At 62.6% G+C, this 18,165-nt stretch overlaps 1 protein-coding gene across 10 annotated transcripts in view; it reads left to right on the top strand.

The window, feature by feature from the left end:
- Positions 1–18,165, top strand: part of DNM2 (dynamin 2) — a 67,699-nt gene that overhangs the window by 26,559 nt on the left and 22,975 nt on the right. For 6 of the 10 annotated variants that reach the window (XM_051838119.2, XM_051838117.2, XM_070059132.1 and 3 more), the window contains exons 3-10: positions 8,398–8,547; positions 9,261–9,464; positions 11,337–11,435; positions 11,915–12,075; positions 13,041–13,183; positions 14,043–14,178; positions 16,698–16,765; positions 17,205–17,343. In XM_051838119.2, coding sequence (XP_051694079.1) covers positions 8,398–8,547; positions 9,261–9,464; positions 11,337–11,435; positions 11,915–12,075; positions 13,041–13,183; positions 14,043–14,178; positions 16,698–16,765; positions 17,205–17,343 — 1,100 coding nt within the window. The remainder of the gene's footprint in view (positions 1–8,397; positions 8,548–9,260; positions 9,465–11,336; positions 11,436–11,914; positions 12,076–13,040; positions 13,184–14,042; positions 14,179–16,697; positions 16,766–17,204; positions 17,344–18,165) is intronic. The other 4 variants (XM_051838120.2, XM_051838116.2, XM_051838113.2 and 1 more) reach the window with 1 other exon arrangement.

The raw sequence follows: 18,165 nt of genomic DNA, 5'->3' as shown, positions 1-18,165 counted from the left end.
TGCAGAGGCTGTGCCAACAGCTGCCTGGGGGGGCCGGGGGGAGGCGGCAGGAGGACGGGGCTGCCAACATTGGTTAGTTCGGCCTCTTCTGGGGAACCTGGCCATGGCAGCCCCCACTTTTTTTTTTTTTTTTTTTTGAGAGGAGGCAGAGAGGGGGAAAGGTAGAGACACAGAGAGAGATTCCATCTCCTGATTTACTCCCTTAATGCCTTCAACAGGCAGGGACGGGCCAGTCTGAAGCCAGCAGCCAGGTGCGTGCTGGGGACCCAATGCTTGCACCCTCCCCCGCTGCTCTGAGGAGGGTCATTAGCAGGAGGCGGGAGTCAGGAGCAGGGCTGGATATTGGATGTGGGATACAGATTTATTAATTAATTTGAAAGACAGCTATGGGGGAGGGGGAGGGGGAAGAGGTAGAGATCTTCTCTCCGATGTTTCGTTCCCCCAGTGTCCGCCAGGGTCATGGGTCTCCCACATGGGTGCAGGGGCCCAAGGACGTAGGCCATCCTCTGCTGCTTTCCCAAGTGCATTAGCAGGGAGCTGCATTGGAAGTAAAGCAGCCAGGAATCGAACTGGTGCCCATGTGGGATGCTGGCGGCGCAAACAGCGGCTTTACCCTCTACACCACAGTGCCGGCCTTCTGAGAGCCTGTATTAGAAACGGAAGGGCCTGCATAGGGGCCCTGTGGCAGGCGGAGCCTAAGGGGTCGGTGGTCTCCATCAAAAGGCTGCTGGCTTGGCCGGCACCGCGGCTCACTAGGCTAATCCTCCGCCTGCGGTGCCGGCACACCAGGTTCTAGTCCTGGTCGGGGCGCCGGATTCTGTCCCAGTTGCCCCTCTTCCAGGCCAGCTCTCTGCTGTGGCCAGGGAGTGCAGTGGAGGATGGCCCAAGTGCTTGGGCCCTGCACCCCATGGGAGACCAGGAGAAGCACCTGGCTCCTGCCATCGGTTCAGCGTGGTGCACCAGCCGCGGCGGCCATTGGAAGGGTGAACCAACGGTAAAGGAAGACCTTTCTCTCTGTCTCTTTCTCTCACTGTCCGCTCTGCCTGTCAAAAAAAAAAAAAAAAAAGAAAGAAAGAAAGAAAGAAAAGAAAAAGAGGCTGCTGGCTCAAGACCTGGGCAGCCTGACTCCTTAGCGGGCGCATCTCGTCTGAGGACGCCCCAAGGGCCAAGGCAGGGACTGGCTGGTCAGCACAGTGGGGCCGCTTGGAGGCTGGAGCCCTGCTGCTGTGATCGGCTGTCGCATCCAGTGTTGTCAGGCAGCCACTGTGTGTCAGGCAGTGGGAAGAGCCTGTCCCACACCCAGTCTCTGGCAGGGAGTGGGGCTGGAGGGGGCAGAAACTCTCTCTAGAAAAAAACCATTTTGAGCTCACTGTCAAGGACGCGGTTGGGGAGCCCTGCTGTGCATGGCGGGGGGGGGGGGGGGTGCTGGCTCACAGGGGTTGGCAGCAACGCTGGACGAGGGCCCAGGCTCTTCCTGTATTCCCCCCGTGCACCGGGCCCCGGGATGGGCCCCAGAGCTGGCTGAGAGTTTCTGGGGAATGCGGGGGCAGGGGAGACCCTGCTGCCCTCGGGGGTGGGCCGGTCCAGAGGAACGGGCCCTGTTACTTGGAAACGCTGTGCCCATGTGGACCCAGGCGCTCTCAGGGGCCGCCGTGCTAAAAGGACTTTACTCAGGGCCTCAGGAACTGCATTTTGGGAGATGCTGGGCAAGTGGGAGGTCTTCCAGAAGCTCGTGGAAAGCAACTGAAATGGGGACATGGGCGTGGGTCTCGACTTGTCCTTGCACCACGGGAAGCTTAGGTTCTGTTGCGTTCCCCTGCTCTCTCTGGGTCCCTGTCCCGTGGGGGGAAGGAGGAGCCCGCTGACCGCGGCAGATACGCAGGGCGGGTGCCCAGCAAGCGCAGTGGACGCCCTCAGGGCCTCTGGCCATCAGGTCACCTTGCAGGTGGACGGAAGTTCACGCTGAGCCAGTCCCCGCCTGCCTGGCTCCAGGGCCGCTTCCCTCGTCCTGTTCCTTGTGTTGTCGCAGGGCCGGGGTTGGGGTGGCTCAGCGGCGAGCCAGGACGGGCCCAGCCGGCAGCGGCTTGGTGGCTGGGGCCTCGAGGGAGCTCAGCCCTAAGCCCTCTAACTTGGTTCTTTGAGCCAATGGGTCTTTTTGTTGTGTTCTATACATTATGAATTTGAGAGGCAGAGTTATAGACAGAGAGAGAGAGGTCTTCCATCCACTGGTTCACTCCCCAGATGGCCGCAGTGGCCGGAGCTGGGCCGATCAGGAGCCAGGAGCTTCTTACAGGTCTGTCACGTGGGTGCTGGGCCCACGCACTTGGGCCATGGCAGAGAGCTGGATGGGAAGTGGTGCACCCATATGGGATGCCGGCGCCACAGGCAGAGGTTTAACCTACTACATTATTTGAAAGGCAGTGAGAGCCGGCGCCGTGCCTCACTAGGCTAATCCTCCGCCTAGCGGCGCCAGCACACTGGATTCTAGTCCCGGTTGGGGCGCCGGATTCTGTCCTGTTGCCCCTCTTCCAGACCAGCTCTCTGCTGTGGCCAGGGAGTGCAGTGGAGGATGGCCCAGGTGCTTGGGCCCTGCACCCCATGGGAGACCTGGAGAAGCACCTGGCTCCTGCCATTGGATCAGCGCGGTGCGCCGGCCACAGCAGCCATTGGAGGGTGAACCGATGGCAAAGGAAGACCTTTCTCTCTGTCTCTTTCTCTCACTGTCCACTCTGCCTGTCCAAAAAAGAAAGGAAGGAAGGAAGGAAGGAAGGAAGGAAGGAAGGAAGGAAGGAAGGAAGGAAGGAAGGAAGGAAAGAAGGAAGGAAGGAAGAAAGAAAAAGAAAGAAAGAAAGGCAGGCAGTGAGACAGAGGCAGAGACACAAAGAAGGAGATCATCCATCCGTTTCTTCACTCCCCAAACAGCTCTGGTGGTTGGGGCTGGACCAGGCCGAAGCTAAGAGCCAGGAACTCCATCCCTGCACATGGGTGCAGGGGACAAGCACTTGGCACTTGGGCCATCCTCCGATGCTTTCCCAGGTTCATCAACAGGGAGCTGGATTGAGGTGGAGCAGCCAGGACTCGAACTGGTACCCATATGGGTTGCCGGTGTCATGGGTGGAGGCTTTACCTGCTATGCCACAGTGCCGGCCCCAGTGAATCATTTTTTGAAAATTCCAGGTGACTGGGGGCTGGCACCGTGGCTCACTTGGTTAATCCTCCTCCTACGGCGCCAACATCCCATCTGGGCGCCAGATTCTAGTTCCGGTTGCCCCTCTTCCTGTCCAGCTCTCTGCTGTGGCCCGGGAGTGCAGTGGAGGATGGCTCAAGTGCTTGGGCCCTGCACCCACGTGGGAGACCAGGAGGAAGCACCTGGCTCCTGGCTTCGGATCAGTGCAGTGCGCCAGCCGTAGAGGCCATTTGGGGGGTGAACCAACGGACAAGGAAGACCTTTCTCTCTGTCTCTCTCTCACTGTCTAACTGCCTATAAAAAAAAAAAAATTCCAGGTGACACGTGAGTGTCTGCGTGCTTCCTCATTTGTACGCCTCGCCCTGCCGTCTAGTTTTCTCTTTCAGAAACTGAGGCACAGAGGGGGAACCTGGCCAGTGGGCAAACACCACGCTCTACTCACGGGTCCCCTGGGACCAGGCGTCCTCGGGTCACGGGCAGAAGTCATTGCTTCAGAGGTGGCCTGGCCACTGGCTCCCCACCCAGCCCCTTGGCCTGCCACCGTCATCTTGGGGTGGACTGGAGCCTCCCCCAGGAAGCCCTCCCTGGTTCCTGTGGATTAGGTCTGTTTAAGGCAGGTATGGCACCAGCCGTGAGCACACTTGGGCAGCGTCCGTCTTCCCTGCCACACCAGGGACCCTGCTCAGGGCAAGGCCTGCCTCCCCGCCATGCGCTTGGGCAGGAAGTGAGGAGTGGGCAGTGGGAGATCCTGGCCGGCCCCTCCAGCGTCGCAGACAACAGCAGGGCCGTGCTCCCCTTCCAGGGCCGTCGCTCAGTGGCGCGTCAGTCATTTTGTTTAAGATTGATTTTATTTGTTTGAAAGGCAGAGTGATGGAGAGAGGAGGGGCAGAGAGAGCTTCTATCTGCTGCTTCCCTCCCCAAATGGCCACAGCAGCGGAGGCTGGGCCAGGCTGAAGGCAGGAGCCTTGGAACTCCGTCTGGGTCTCCCACGTGGGTGACGGGACCGAAGCGCTTGGACTAGCTTTCTGCTGCTTTTCCAGGCGCTTTGACAGGGAGCTTGTTGCAAAACGGAGCAGCCAGGTGCTTTGATATGGGGTGCTGGTGTTGCAGGCCGCAGCTTAACCCGCCGCAGCACAGCGCCTGCCCCTGCCTGCTCCCTGAAGCTTTTAACCTTGACCCCGGAGTCCAGCCCATGCTAACCGTGAGCCAAGTAGCCCAGGAAGAGGCAGGGAGTGAGCTCTGGGCCTCGTCGGCCTCCAGCCTCTCCCGGGGAGCTGGGCGGGGTGCTTCTGACCCACAAGGGAAAAGGCTGGGGCTTCCAGGACCACACCCCCACCTCCGCCAGCAGGAGGGGGACTTATGAGGGAGGGCTACAGGAGAGGGCTGTTGGCCGGCGTTGTGGTGCAGCAGGTAAAGCCGCAGCCTGCCATGCCCACAAACCATTTGGGTGCTGGTTCAAGTCCCGGCTCCTCCACTCCCTGCTGGTGCACCTGGGAGAGCGGCGGAAGATGGCCCAAGTGCTTGGGCCCCTGCACCCACATAGGAGACCAGAAAGAAGCTCCTGGCTTCGGCCTGGCCTAGCCCTAGCCTTTGCGGCCATTTGGGGAGTGAACCAGCAGATGGGAGATACTCTTCCCCACCCCCACCCCCACCCCCACCCCCATAACTCTGCCTTTCAAATAAATAAAAATCTTTGAAAGTAAAAACAGAAGGGAAAGGCTCGCCCTCTCCCTGCCTCGCCCTGGCCTGTGTGGGATGCCTGGGGAGAGTGCAGGCTCCCCAGCCCAGCCTGCGATCCGGCCGCCTGCTCCTGACGCCCGCTTGTGCCCTCCCTGGCCAGCTGGGCGGCCTCGGCCTGAGCACGGGGGCCTCTCCAGGCCTCGCTTCCTCGTCTTTGGCGGGAGCATCCCTGGGCCTCAGAGGCTGGTGGTGTTGACCCTGGGGCGGCGCGTGGCTGGGGATCCCGAGCGCCCCAGCCTGTGTGACCCGGCAGCCGGGCCGCTGGCCTTGGTGATGCTGACCTGTCCCCAGGCAGCGGCTGTAGAATGCTCGCTTCATGACGTCAGCATGATGGCCGCTGTAGGGGAGAGTCGGGCAGGCGGAGCAGGGGCCCTGGGGGAGCAGTGTCTGTGTCAGGACGTGCAGGAGGTGGAGGTGACCGGCTTGTCTTCTCTGGGCTCCCTCCCCCGGCCCGCACCTCACGCAGCAGCGGTGCGGGTGTTGCCTGCTGCACAGGCCCTGTTGTGATGCCCATTTTATGGATCCGGAAGACTGAGCCTATAAGTGCCCAGCATGGAGCTGGCAAATGCTGGGCTTTGGAGCCCTGGCCCCACAGGCACAACCAGAGTGACCTCACTGAGATGCGGGAGGAGGCCCAGATGCCACACATCCTGGTGCTGCGTGGCCTCTGGATCAGAGGGCCGGGAGGGAACCGAAGTTCCGCGGGGGTTGGGAGACTGTTCCATTTTTAGTGGCCACTGCCGGAAGAGCAGCCAAGTGTTTCCTCTCGTCCCCGTGCAGGACAGGAGGGTGGCTGTCCTTGGGAACTGGGTCAGCTGATAGCTGGGGCGGGGGTGGGTACTGGAGGGGGGACCCTCTGCTCACAGCATGGCTCTGATCGGAACCCGCTGAGTCCCCTCGACCTGCAGCAGGAGGCCGGAGAGGCAACGGCATTCCCGTGACCTCTCGGTCACCTGGATGAAAGGCCGCCCCGTGGACAGGGTAGCTGTGTGCTAGACTCCAGCCCTGCCGCTGACCTCGCGGGGTCCCAGAGCAGCCTTCCCACACAGGGTCCCCCTAGGGCCTGGCCACAGTGCACACGGCTGAACGTTGGCCATTACCCGTTCGGCTACGGTGACAGGCAGGCAAGCCTCCCCGGGCCTCTGCGGCTCCGGGTCCCTCCCCAGCCTGGCTGGGCGGTTTGTGTGGCCAGGTCTCCTCCTGGTGGACATGGAGGCTGTTTCCAGCCTTGACCATGGCCTTGTGAGCATTCCTGGCGTGGGTGACTTCGCTGGCCACTTCCTGTAGCTCCCTGTTGGTGCCACTGCAGGAACCGGGTTCCCTGAGCCTTGAGGGGCCCCTCCTCCACGTTGCCCTGCGGATGCTGACGTCTGATTGGGAGGAGCTGTGCAGGGGCGCCGTGAGCTCAGCACCTGCGTGTTCTGCACACAGGCCCGACCCCGGCTCTGCTGTGACCCTGGATTTGGCCAGCGGGCTGGCAGGACCTGCACCGCCTTGTTAATTACTTTTTATTTATTTATTTTAAAAGATTTATTTACTTCCAAAAAAGGCAGCGATACAGAGAGATCTTCCAGTAACTGGTTCACTCCCCAAATAAGCCACAACAGCCAGGGCTGGGCCACACCAGTTTGGGAGCCTGGAGCTCCAGCCAGGTCTCCCACACGGGTGCCAGGGGCCCAAGCACTTGGGTCGTCTTCTGCTGCTTTCCCAGGCACGTTAGCAGGCAGCTGGATCGGAAGTGGAGCCGCTGGGCCTGGAACCAGAGCTCTGATAGGGGAACGCGGGTGCTGCCAGTGGGCCGTGGGCGTCCTCACTGTGGGGGACGCGGGCGCTGCGGTGGGCCGTGGGCGTCCTCACTGTGGGAGATGCAGGCGCTGCGGTGGGCCATGGGCGTCCTCACTGTGGGGGACGCGGGCGCTGCGGTGGGCCGTGGGCGTCTTCGCTGTGGTCCCCGAGACCTCGCAGAGGTGGAAGGCACTGGAGCCTGGTGACCCCGTTGGAACGGTGGCCGAGACCACAGTGGAGGACACTCTGCACGGCGACCCCGGCCCCTGTCTCATGCCCAGGGGTCCTTCAAAATGTTCCTGGGAAAATGCAATGAAAAGATAAGTTGGTTTTGTGCAAAATCTTCTGAAATCCACGCATCAGGGGAAAAACTCCTGAGAAATGCATCCTGTGAGAAAGCGGCCTGGATTTAAAGAGCTTTTGGCACCCAAATCAGCTTATCTTTTCATTCCGTTTTCCATGAGCTTGGTGAAGCGCCCTTGCAGCCAACAGCAGAGAACATTCTGGAATGCGCTCACCTCCTTTCCCCACGGACTGCCCTGCTGTTTCCTGTTCAGCCTCCCGTCGAGTCGTGTTGTTTCTTACGTGTTCTGTGTCGTGACGTGTCCTTGCTGCACATGAGGTGCCTGGGGTCGGTTCTCGGCTCCAGGTGCTCCCCCGCCCCGCCCCCCACATGAGAGACCCGGATGGAGTTCCTGACCTCCTGGCTTTGCCCTCGGCCTCTGGGGCATTTGTGGAGTGAACTCCATCCGGGTCTCTCAGGTGGGCAGCAGGGTTCTGAGTGCCTGAGCCATCTTCCCCTGCCTTCCCAGGCACATCAGCAGGGAGCGGGATCCGAAGCAGAGCACTGGGACTGTAACCAGGGCTCCCGATGGGACACTGCTGTCCCACATGGCCGCGTAGCCTGCTGTGCCACCCACGTCGGCCGCCAGAGTCTGCAACCTTTTTCACTCCACACCTGACCTTCCTCGACAAGCCACAGCCAACGCCGAGGCACGCTGCACATGTCGCAGCAGCTGGCCTGCGGGCTTTGTGGCTAAGGCTTATATGCAGCGTGAATGGGTGTTGCGCTTCGGCTCGGGTCCCGTGCCCAGAACAGCTCATCATGTGCGTGGGGCCGTCAGAAACGCTCGGAAAGGGGTATTAACAGACAAGTGCATTTTGGTAGAAAACTATTTCAAGGTCCGTGCAGGATTGTTTCATGAGATGCCCGGCCCTTCCTACGAGCTCTCTGAGGGGCCGTCATAGGCGTGGACTTCGTGTTTTTTTGCACAGAAGTTGACTTATCTTCATTCCGTTGCTTTGAGCGTTCTTGTAGCCTGCTTGTGCCTGTAGATATCTCAGACCCGGAAAACATTGGGAGTCTGACATGTCTCTGGCCCCAGGTATTTCGGAGACGGCTCCTCGGCCTGTCTTATTCTCGTCAAATCCCCAGGACCTACCATCCCTTGCTCCCTGAATTCCTGGCCAGGGTGGGGAACACTGGCCCCGCCATGGCCACCGCAGGCGGGACTCACACACAGTGCACTGTGCCCCCAGCAGGCTCATCTTGAAGGTGATCACTTGGCCTGGCATCCACAGGCCCCTGGGCATAGAGAAAGGCTCCCCACTCGTGCATGGAGTGGGTGCGACGGTCGCGCGGAGCCCTCTCCCGCTCATTCCACACCTCTCCCCTTCCTTTGCAGAGTATGCCGAGTTTTTGCACTGCAAGTCCAAAAAGTTTACAGACTTTGATGAGGTCCGGCAGGAGATCGAGGCGGAGACCGACAGGGTCACGGGCACCAACAAAGGCATCTCCCCGGTGCCCATCAACCTGCGGGTCTACTCACCGCACGGTAGGCAGCGCCCGTGGGGCCGGGCTGGCTCCGCCCTGCGGCCGTGTTTCTGCACACGCCCGTCGACGGCCCTTTCGTTTGCGTCTTCCCCCTTTTTCTCACTCCCCAAATGACCAAAACAGCCAGGACTGATCTAGACCCAGTCCAGGAGCCCAGAGCTGCATCCGGGTCTCCCACGTGGGTGGTGGGGACCAAGGACTCGGGCCGTCACCTGCTGCCTTCCCAGGCCACAGCAGACAGCTGCATCCGAAACGGAGCAGCCAGGACTCGAACCGGTGCTCCCATACAGGATGCCGGCATTGTAGGCGGCTTGACCCGCTGTGCCACAACACCGGCCCCTAACATCCAGTTATCTGTGAGTTTGCGATGTGTGCACACATCTCAGAATACAAAGACGCCCACGCCGCCCCCAGGATGGCAGATGGGCGCCCTGCTCTTCCCACGGTGTCCGCGCTCGGGGGTCCCGTGCGTGCGGCCATCCCTGCCTTAACTCAGCATCGCGCACCCCCCAAGTCCCTGGCGCCTGCTTCTCGTGTGCACAGCTCTCACAGGGCCTCCCGGTGGCCCCGCGGTGTCTCCTGGTTCCTCCCCGCTGGGCACACGGGCGGGATGTTGGAAGGGGAGACCCGGGCCGTGGGGCCGTGAGCTGGGTCTCTGCCGCGCCGGCTCTGCCTCAGGCTCTGACCTCCTCCGCCTGTGGTTGCCACCCCCAGTGCTAAACCTGACCCTCATCGACCTCCCTGGGATCACCAAGGTGCCTGTGGGGGACCAGCCGCCGGACATCGAGTACCAGATCAAAGACATGATCCTGCAGTTCATCAGCCGGGAGAGCAGCCTCATCCTGGCCGTCACGCCGGCCAACATGGACCTGGCCAACTCGGACGCCCTCAAGCTGGCCAAGGAGGTGGACCCCCAGGGTAAGGCCTGAGCCGTGGCGGCTGGCGGGCGCCCCCTGGAGGCGCCGTGCACCCATTGCACTTCCTCTCCTTGGTGGAGGAGGTGCCCACCTCGCCAGGCATGAAGTTCATTTAGGGGACTGGGGGGAGGCCAGCCCTCCTGGGCCTGGATGCAAGGCCACAGTCGAGAGCCCTGGAGGTCGCCTCCATGGACCCCTCGGGGCGGGGCGGGAACGGGAAGGAGTGAGGAGTTACTGAAGCTCTCGGTGTATGTGGGGTGGGGGGCGGCAGGTGACAGATCGCAGGTACCGGGGAGCTGGTGCGGCCTCGGACGCCCGGGAGGTCCCCGAGGGAGGGGCCGCCAGGCCCTGAGAGCCGGGCAGAAAGCGGAACGTGAGCTTACGCCCCGTGAAAGTGCCGTCACGTCGTGGGATGCGTGCTGCGGCGGGTGTCCCAGGTCCTCCGGTCTGGTGCCGGCATCAGGCGTGCGTGGCGACACCAGGGGACGCAGTCCCAGGGCCCCGCTGTTACATGCACTGTCTGCTGTGGACGCCTCTGCGCTCTGGGGCGCGTGGCCGTCTTCACTGTTCCGTCCAGTAAATGTGCTGACGGCCGCGCTGGGTCAGGGCCCCCCTGCTGGGGTCTGGCGGCCACACTGGGTCAGGGCCCCCTGCTGGGGTCTGATGGCCACACTGGGTCAATGTCCCCCCCCGCCCAAGGGTGGTGATGATCACACTGGGTCAGGGCCCCCTGCCTGGGTCTGATGGCCACACTGGGTCAGGGTCCCCCCCCCCTGCCCTGGGGTGGTGACGGCCGCGCTGGGTCAGGGTCCCCCACTGGGTTGCTGACGGCCGCGCTGGGTCAGGCTCCCCCGCCAGGGCTTCCTTCGGAAACACACACAGTGGCCTGGTCCTTCCCCAACTCTGGCCCGTGTCTCCTCTTTCTCCGCCGCACGGGCACCCTTGCCATGTGCATTCCCTCGTCCTGGACTTGGGGCTTCGCGAGCCGCTCTGCCTCTCCTCACGCCAGCCCTGGGCCTTGTGCGTGTGTGCAGAGGCGGCCCCTTGCTCTCCCCCAGGGGATGCTCCGGCGGGCCTGCTGGCACCTGTGGTCCTCCCACATGGGCTCACGGCCACATGCACATGACACATGCGGTGCACACACAGGCCCTGGCGAGGGCTTTTTTTTTTTTTTTTTTTTTTTAAAGACATTTATTTATTCGAAAGGCAGAGTTACAGAGAGGCAGAGAGAGAGAGAGAGAGAGAGGTCTTCCATCACTGGGTCATTCCCCAGATGGCCGCAACGGCCAGAGCTGCGCTGATCCGAAGCCAGGAGCTCCATCCAGGTCTCCCATGCAGGTGCAGGGGCCCAAGCACTTGGGCCATCTTCCACTGCTTTCCCAGGCCACAGCAGAGAGCTGGATGGGAAGTGGAGCAGCCGGGACTCGAACCGGTGCCCATATGGGATGCCGGCACTGTAGGTGGCGGCTTTACCTGCTATACCACAGCGCCGGCCCCTGGCGAGGGCTTTTGACCTAGAAAGATGACCTTTTGCTATGAGGACACCCTTGGCCCTGGGTGGCGTGGAGAGGGAGGAATTCGCCAGGCTGGCTTCCCGAGTGGGATTTTAGCTCCCAGGTCGGCAGGGAAGCCCTGAGCCGGAGTTGGAGCTCTGTTGGGTCCCCAAGCCCTGCAGCTGCCCGTCTGTCCTTGGTGACAGAAGCAAGGTCGGTGGCGGGCGAGCCGGGTTCAGCCGGGTGGAGACTGAGACCCAGGCAGGTGGCACATGGCCTGAGACCACATGTCCTGGCGCTGGTGGGGCTGAATGGCCCCCAGGTGGCCTGGACCCCCCCCCCCCCCCGCACTGTGCCCTCTGACCTCTGGGCTGTTTCAGGTCTGCGGACCATCGGCGTCATCACCAAGCTGGACCTGATGGACGAGGGCACCGACGCCAGGGACGTCCTGGAGAACAAGCTGCTGCCCTTGAGACGAGGTGCAGGCCCCCCCCCCGCTTTAGAATTTATTCCTTTATTGAAAGAGTGACAGAGAGAGAGAGCGCTTCCATCCACTGGTTCACTCCCCAATGGCCGCAACAGCCAGAGCTGGGCCAGGCCAATGCCTGGAGCCAGGCGCTCCCTCTGGGGCTCCCGTGTGGTTAGCAGGGGCGCAAGGACTTGGTCTGCCCCCCTGTCGCCTTCCCAGGCACACGAGTAAGGAGCTGAACCGGAAGCAGAGCAGCTGGGCCTCAAAGTGGCACTCCAATGATGGGATGCCGGTGTCCAGAGCACTGGCTTCCCCTGCTCCGCCACAGTGCCAGCCCCAGGGTGGGCCACCTGCAGGCCCCAGTCTGTGCGTGACTGAGGCAGGAGCCGTTGCCACAGCCAAACCCGGCCCAGCCCCTACCGAGTGCTCGGCGGGGGGCCGGCGCCTCGGCCTGCCTGACGTGGCCCGCCCGGCGCTGCCTCCCCGCAGGCTACATCGGCGTCGTGAACCGCAGCCAGAAGGACATCGAGGGCAAGAAGGACATCCGAGCCGCGCTGGCGGCCGAGCGCAAGTTCTTCCTGTCCCACCCGGCCTACCGGCACATGGCCGACCGCATGGGCACCCCGCACCTGCAGAAGACGCTGAATCAGGTACCGCGTGCGGCCTGTGCGCGCGCTGCACAGTGGCTGTGCCCCCACTCGCACTGTCCTGGACGGAGAATGGCGCTCAGTTCAGGGCGGGGGTCCTTTGGGGCGGCCTGGTGATGAACCAGGCGTTCAGTGAGTTGGTGCACTGGACAGTTGGGCGACTGGCCACCTGGGTTAAAATCCCTAGGTGTGAACAAGGCTGGGGGCTGGTAGCACAGCCTAAGTGGAAACGCTCAGTAACTCGGCCTTGAGGGCCCAAGGCCAGCCCAGCCTCCCTACCCTCACCCATCAAACAGCAGTGGTCCTGTGTCCCCTGGGGCGGGGGAGGAACCCCCGAGAGCTGGTTGTTAGGGCCAGTGGCGCGTGTGCTGTGTGAAACAGGCCGCGCCAGCCACAGGTACGTACGTCACTGCTCGCCTGTGGCTTCCCCGACAGCGGCAGGGCCTCAGGCATGGCCCTGAGCCTGGCCCTGAGCGTCGCGCCCCCTCCTGGTTCAACCCTTAACACGCGCACCACACTCAGAAGCAGAATGTGGAGCCTGGGGGGTACGGGGTGGGGGGAGCGTCTCCCACCTCTGTGTCTCTGGACTCTTCTCCGGAAAGCAGCCCTGCCTCTCCCTGTCCTTTTGTGGGGGGCAGGGCACCATCCCCACCGCGTGTCTTGTGCCCTGGGCCTGGGTCCCTGCACCGGATGGCAGTCGCCTGCTTCAGTTCGCGGGCCCACAGGGTTCCTGGCCTTTCAGGGAAAGGTGCGCGTGGGGGGTCGCGCAGGCCAGCGTCCCCACCTTGCTGCCCGGGTTCTCTGCACCCGCCACGCCGTGGCCTCTCTAACCCGTCTGCTCAGTGCTCTGCGTGGGCCGTGTGGGCTGGGGGCAGCGCCAAGTGGCCTCTGTCGCCCTCAGGGGAGCCTGCCCCATTGCAGCCTCCTGCCCAGGCCGCCCTCTCTGACCTCTGACCTCTCTCCGGCAGCAACTGACCAACCACATCCGGGAGTCGCTGCCGGCTCTTCGCAGCAAGCTGCAGAGCCAGCTGCTGTCGCTGGAGAAGGAGGTGGAGGAGTACAAGAACTTCCGGCCCGACGACCCCACGCGCAAGACCAAGGCCCTGCTGCAGTACGTGCCCCGCCCCGGCCCGCCCCCCGCGGCCCGCCCGCGAGGGCCGCTGTCCACTCAGACTCGTGCTCAGCGTTCTGCTGACACCAGCGTCTCCCCGAGAGTGGGTGCCCAGGCCCAGCCCGGCCCCTGGGGGCTCGGAGAGTAGGGGCATGGAGGGAACAGGCCAGGCCATGGGTGAATAGGAACCCGTGTGTTCAGTGCTGAACTGTGGGAGTGGGGAAGGCGTGGTCAGAGAATGCGTCCCTGAGAAGGTCAGGACTCCAGGAAGGCCAAGGGATGAAGCCTGGCCAGTGCAAAGGCCCTGGGGCAGGGCTGTCCTTGGCATGTTGAGGGGGCCCAGTGGCTGCAGCAGCAGGGGTGAGGCGGAGAGACACAGCCCTGTGGTCGTCATGGACCTGACGCCGTCCCCGTCCCTGGCACAGCAGGGGGTGGGGGTGGGCTCTGGGGGCGAGTTGTGCTCAGGCGGCCTCTGCTGTCCCCAGAGAGCTCCCTGCCGGGCCCATGCTGGCCCTCTGCCCACGTCCAGGGGAGGTCTCGTCTCTGGGCGACAAAGAGTGTGTGCGGCTAGGGTCCCAGCCTGGGGGCGACCAAGAGAGCAGCTGACCAAGCCTGGCTTTCTGCAACCCTAGAGTGAGGACAGCAGCGGCGCCGCCTGTGTCGGCCACAGGGCTGAGGCCCTTGTGTGGCCTTGGTGCCCAGCGGCAGGGCAGGGCCCTGTGCAGTGGGTGCTAGGCTGGCGCCTGGTGCGAGCTTGGGGACCCTCGGCCGACAGGAAGCCCGCCGGGGCCTGGAGTGGGAACACGATTCCGGGAGCGCGCGGGCACCGCGCCTGACGTCGCGCCTGCTTGCCTCCCAGGATGGTGCAGCAGTTCGGGGTGGACTTCGAGAAGAGGATCGAGGGCTCGGGAGACCAGGTGGACACGCTGGAGCTGTCGGGGGGCGCCCGCATCAACCGCATCTTCCACGAACGCTTTCCCTTCGAGCTGGTCAAGGTAGCGGCCCGCGCGGCCCCTGGCCGGAGCCTGCTGTGGGCGCCGCCCGGCCTGAGCGGCTGTCCCCGAGGGCTTTCCCCTGCCGCAGGCCGCCGGCGGGGTTGGGGCAGAACCGGAGGGAAGTGCCGTGTTTTATTTCTCTGTCCAAGACCAGGACGCGGTTTTCTGCAAACAGTGAGGGCTGTGTGCCCGCGGCTGTTCATCCGCAGAGCGAACCCGCCTCGGGAGCGAAAATCCTTGCAAAACACAAGGCTCAGTCGCAGCGGTACTGACCTTGAACGGACTGCTTTTTCTTTTTTCTAAAGAGTTATTTATTTGAAAGAAGAACAGAGAGAAAGGGAGAGACAGAGAGTTCGTCCATCTGCTGGTTCCCTCCCCAAATGGCCACCATGTCTGGGGCTGGGCCAGGCGGAAGCCAGGAGCCTGGAACTGCACCCAGGCCTCCCACGTGGGTGGCAGGGGTTCAAGAAGCTGGGCCGTCGCCTGCTGTTTTCCCAGGCGCAGTCGCAGGGGGCTGGACTGCAGGTGGAGCAGCCGGGACTCAAACCAGCCCTCATATGGGATACAGGGTCCCGGGCAGTGGCTTAACCCGCTGCCCCACAGACTTTGTTTTTCCGTGTCCTTATGCCCTGCACCGTACTGAAAAGCTCTGTGTATGCATTAATGACCTTGTATCGGGCACTGGAAGTTCCCTAATGATGAGTTCAAGGTTGCATGCAGTACCAGGTCATTTTTTAAAAGATTTTTTCAGTTGGGAAGGCAGAGAGAGTTAGAGAACTCTGGCTGGTGTTGCCTCCCCCCGTAATGCCTGCATTGGCTGTGGGCACAGAGCTGGGTGCCAGGAGCTCCATCCAGGTCTCCCGCAGAGGGGCAGGGACCCGAGTACCTGAGCCACCAGCAGGGCCTCCCTGGTGCGCGGTAGCAGGGAGCTGCAGTCTGGAGCCAGAGGCGGGACTCAAACCCAGGTGCCGCGATGTGGGTCGCAGGTGTCTTAATGCCTGCAGTGATCGGTCCCCTCGGGAGGTCTCGTGCTGAGAACACGCAGGAGAGCTCCCGTGGGAACGCCCCCAGCACGGTGTCGATGGAGGGGACAGGGTCACCGAGGCAGCAGGTGCAGCGCTGCGGCCAGGAACTTTCTGTTTGTTCTGTTATTTCTTTTTCTGTGATTTGCTGGACATTTTGCCTTGAGCACATAACAGTCCCCCCCCCCCCAAAAAAAAAAAAGTCCTTTTTAAATTTTTTAAAATTTATTTTCATTTTATTTGGAAGTCAAATAAGACACAGAAAGAGATCTTCCACCTGCAGGGCCGGCATCCCATATGGGCACGGGTTCGAGTCCGGCTGCTCCACTTCCAATCCAGCTCTCTGCTGTGGCCCGGGAAGGCAGTGGAGGATGCCCAGGTCCTTGGGCCCCTGCACCTGCGTGGGAGACCTGGAAGAGGCTCCTGGCTTCAGGATTGGCACAGCTGTGGCCATTGCAACCATTTGGGGAGTGAACCAACAGATGGAAGCCCTTTGTCTCTCCCTCTCTCTATCTGTAACTCTCTCAAATAAATAAATAAAATCTTTTAAAAAGAGAGAGAGAGAAAGATCTTCCATCTCCCCAAATACCTGCCACAGCCAGACCTCAGCCAGGTCAGAGCCGGGAGGAGCTGGTGCCTCCCTCCTGGTCACCCCTGCGCATGGCGACGAGCAGGTACTTGAGCCGTCAGCCGCTGCTCTCCGGGGCTGCAGGAAGACAGAGTGTACGTGCAGCAGGGACTGCTCCGAGAGACACAGTGTGTCAACAGTCGCTCCAATGTGTAGACAGCATAGAGTGCGCCCTGCGCCTGAAAGAAGACGGTGACCGCGGGGGGCCGGTGTCACCCGGCAAGAACGCACCGCTGTGCACGTCCCCTGCTCTGCAAACTGGTCATGTGCATCTAGTGGGCTGTTCGCTGGGCGTCCCGCCCTGCGCTGGTCTCCCACCCGTGGGTTACCCTTGTTTTTTTTTTTTTTTTTTTTTTTTTTACAAGATTTTATTTATTTGAAAGGCAGAGTAACAGAGAGGCAGAGGCAAAGAGAGAGAGAGAGAGAGGTCTTCCATCCACTGGTTCACTCCCCAGATGGCTGACAGCTGGAGCTGCGCTGGTCTGAAGGCAGGAGCCAGGAGCTTCTTCTGGGTCTCCCACGTGGGTGCAGGGGCCCAAGCACTTGAGCCATCTTCTACTGCTTTCCCAGGCCACAGCAGAGAACTGGATTGGAAGTGGAGCAGCCGGGACTGGAACCGGCGCCCATACGGGATGCCGGCACTGCAGGCGGCGGCTCACCCTGCCGTGCCACAGCGCCGCTGGTTTTATAGCGTCCATACTGAAGCCAAGTTTTCAGTCCGACTTTCTTGGTTTCTGGTTTTGAATTTCTGACCAGCTGATTATTGCGCCCTGGCGACTGCGGCCGCACTTAGGGGACGACGACCCCCAGACGCGCAGCTGCCGGAGCCCCGGCGCACCCGTGCATGTGTCTGCCTCGTGTCTCCTCAGATGGAGTTCGACGAGAAGGACCTACGCCGGGAGATCAGCTACGCCATCAAGAACATCCACGGAGTCAGGCAAGTGCCCCCGTGCACCGGCCCGAGCCGCCGCGGTCTCTCCCCTCCACGGCGCCGCCTGCCCACCAGCACGGGTGCCCCCCACCCCCGCCCCATGAGGCCTCCCGGGAGCCCTGGGGTGCCATCCCCTAGCTGGAAGTCTCTCCCCGGGCAGTGACGAGGGCACCCGAGGGTGGACGGCCCTGGACTCCTGCCCCGCTGGGGGCCTGAGGCAAGCGGGCCCGGAGCTGAGCCAGGGTCCCAAGAAGGCAGTGTTGGTCCCCGCCCAGGTCCCCGCCTGCGCCACCAAGGGGCCCCTCGCTCACCATCACCAAATCGAGCTTGAAGCCAGGCCTGCCGCGAGCCGCGCGGCCTGGGGCCAGGGCCGAGGGGCGTCACTGACCGTGCCTTGTTTCTCTCCGACGCACTCCCGCTGTCCCCGGGCGCGGGCGGCCTTCAGGACTGGGCTTTTCACCCCGGACTTGGCGTTCGAGGCCATTGTGAAAAAGCAGGTGGTGAAGCTGAAAGAGCCCTGTCTGAAATGTGTCGACCTGGTTATCCAGGAGCTAATCAATACCGTTAGGCAGTGTACCAGTAAGGTATCGGACCCGCGCGCCCACGGGGGTTTGGTATCAGGCTCCCCGAGCGCCGCCTCCGTGCCGGAGAACATGGCCTCTCCCCGAGGCTCGGGCGGGAGTGTTGGCGCCCGGGCCGCCCTGGTGGGCCCCAGGCCTCGCCAACTGGCCAGAGGGGTGGGCCGCGCTCCCTGGGACCCTGATACCAAGCCTAGCATGTGTCTGATGGGATTGCGGCTTTCGTTGGGCTGTTGCTTTGCTGAATTCTGGAGGCGGAGAGGGGGCCGCGTCAGCTGCTGGAGGCCGAGCGCCCTGGGCCTCCCCGGCCCCAGCCCCTTCTGTGTGGCGTTGGCAAGGGCCTTGAATGCCAGCACCATGGTGAGGTCACGGGTGCTGCCCTGCCCCCAGGCCGGCCCCGCACGCACGAGGGCGTGAGTGCTTTGTGCCACTCTTGGTGGGCTCCCCGGAGGGCCGGCTCCTGCCCGGTGTCGGCCGCAGCTGAGGCACTCCCCCACGGCCGCTGTGCTTGGCAGGCACGCTGTCCCCAGCACGGGTTGGCAGGGCTTTCTGCTTGGGCCTCTGTTCTGGAAAAACCCACATTTGCTTCTTAAGCTTCTTGGATTGGGAAGGGGAAGGGGAAGCGACGCCGCGGAGGGGTTAGCCAGGGTCCTCCCCCAGCCCACGGGGAGACTCAGCCTCTGCGCACCTGGGCCGTCCTAGGACGTCACCAAAGGAAGCCCCGGGCCCCGCCCACCCCAGGCCTCCTGGATCCGAAGCAGCTTCCGGGGCAAATGAGGGCCAGGCTCCTGGGTGCACGCACTAACTGGCTGACTCGTCTCTCTCTCT

Source organism: Oryctolagus cuniculus, chromosome 16 (assembly GCF_964237555.1).
Source record: "Oryctolagus cuniculus chromosome 16, mOryCun1.1, whole genome shotgun sequence".
Classification (NCBI taxonomy): Eukaryota; Metazoa; Chordata; class Mammalia; order Lagomorpha; family Leporidae; genus Oryctolagus; species Oryctolagus cuniculus.
The sequence above is the reverse complement of the archived record's forward strand: the minus strand, read 5'-3'. Positions and strand labels throughout refer to the sequence as shown.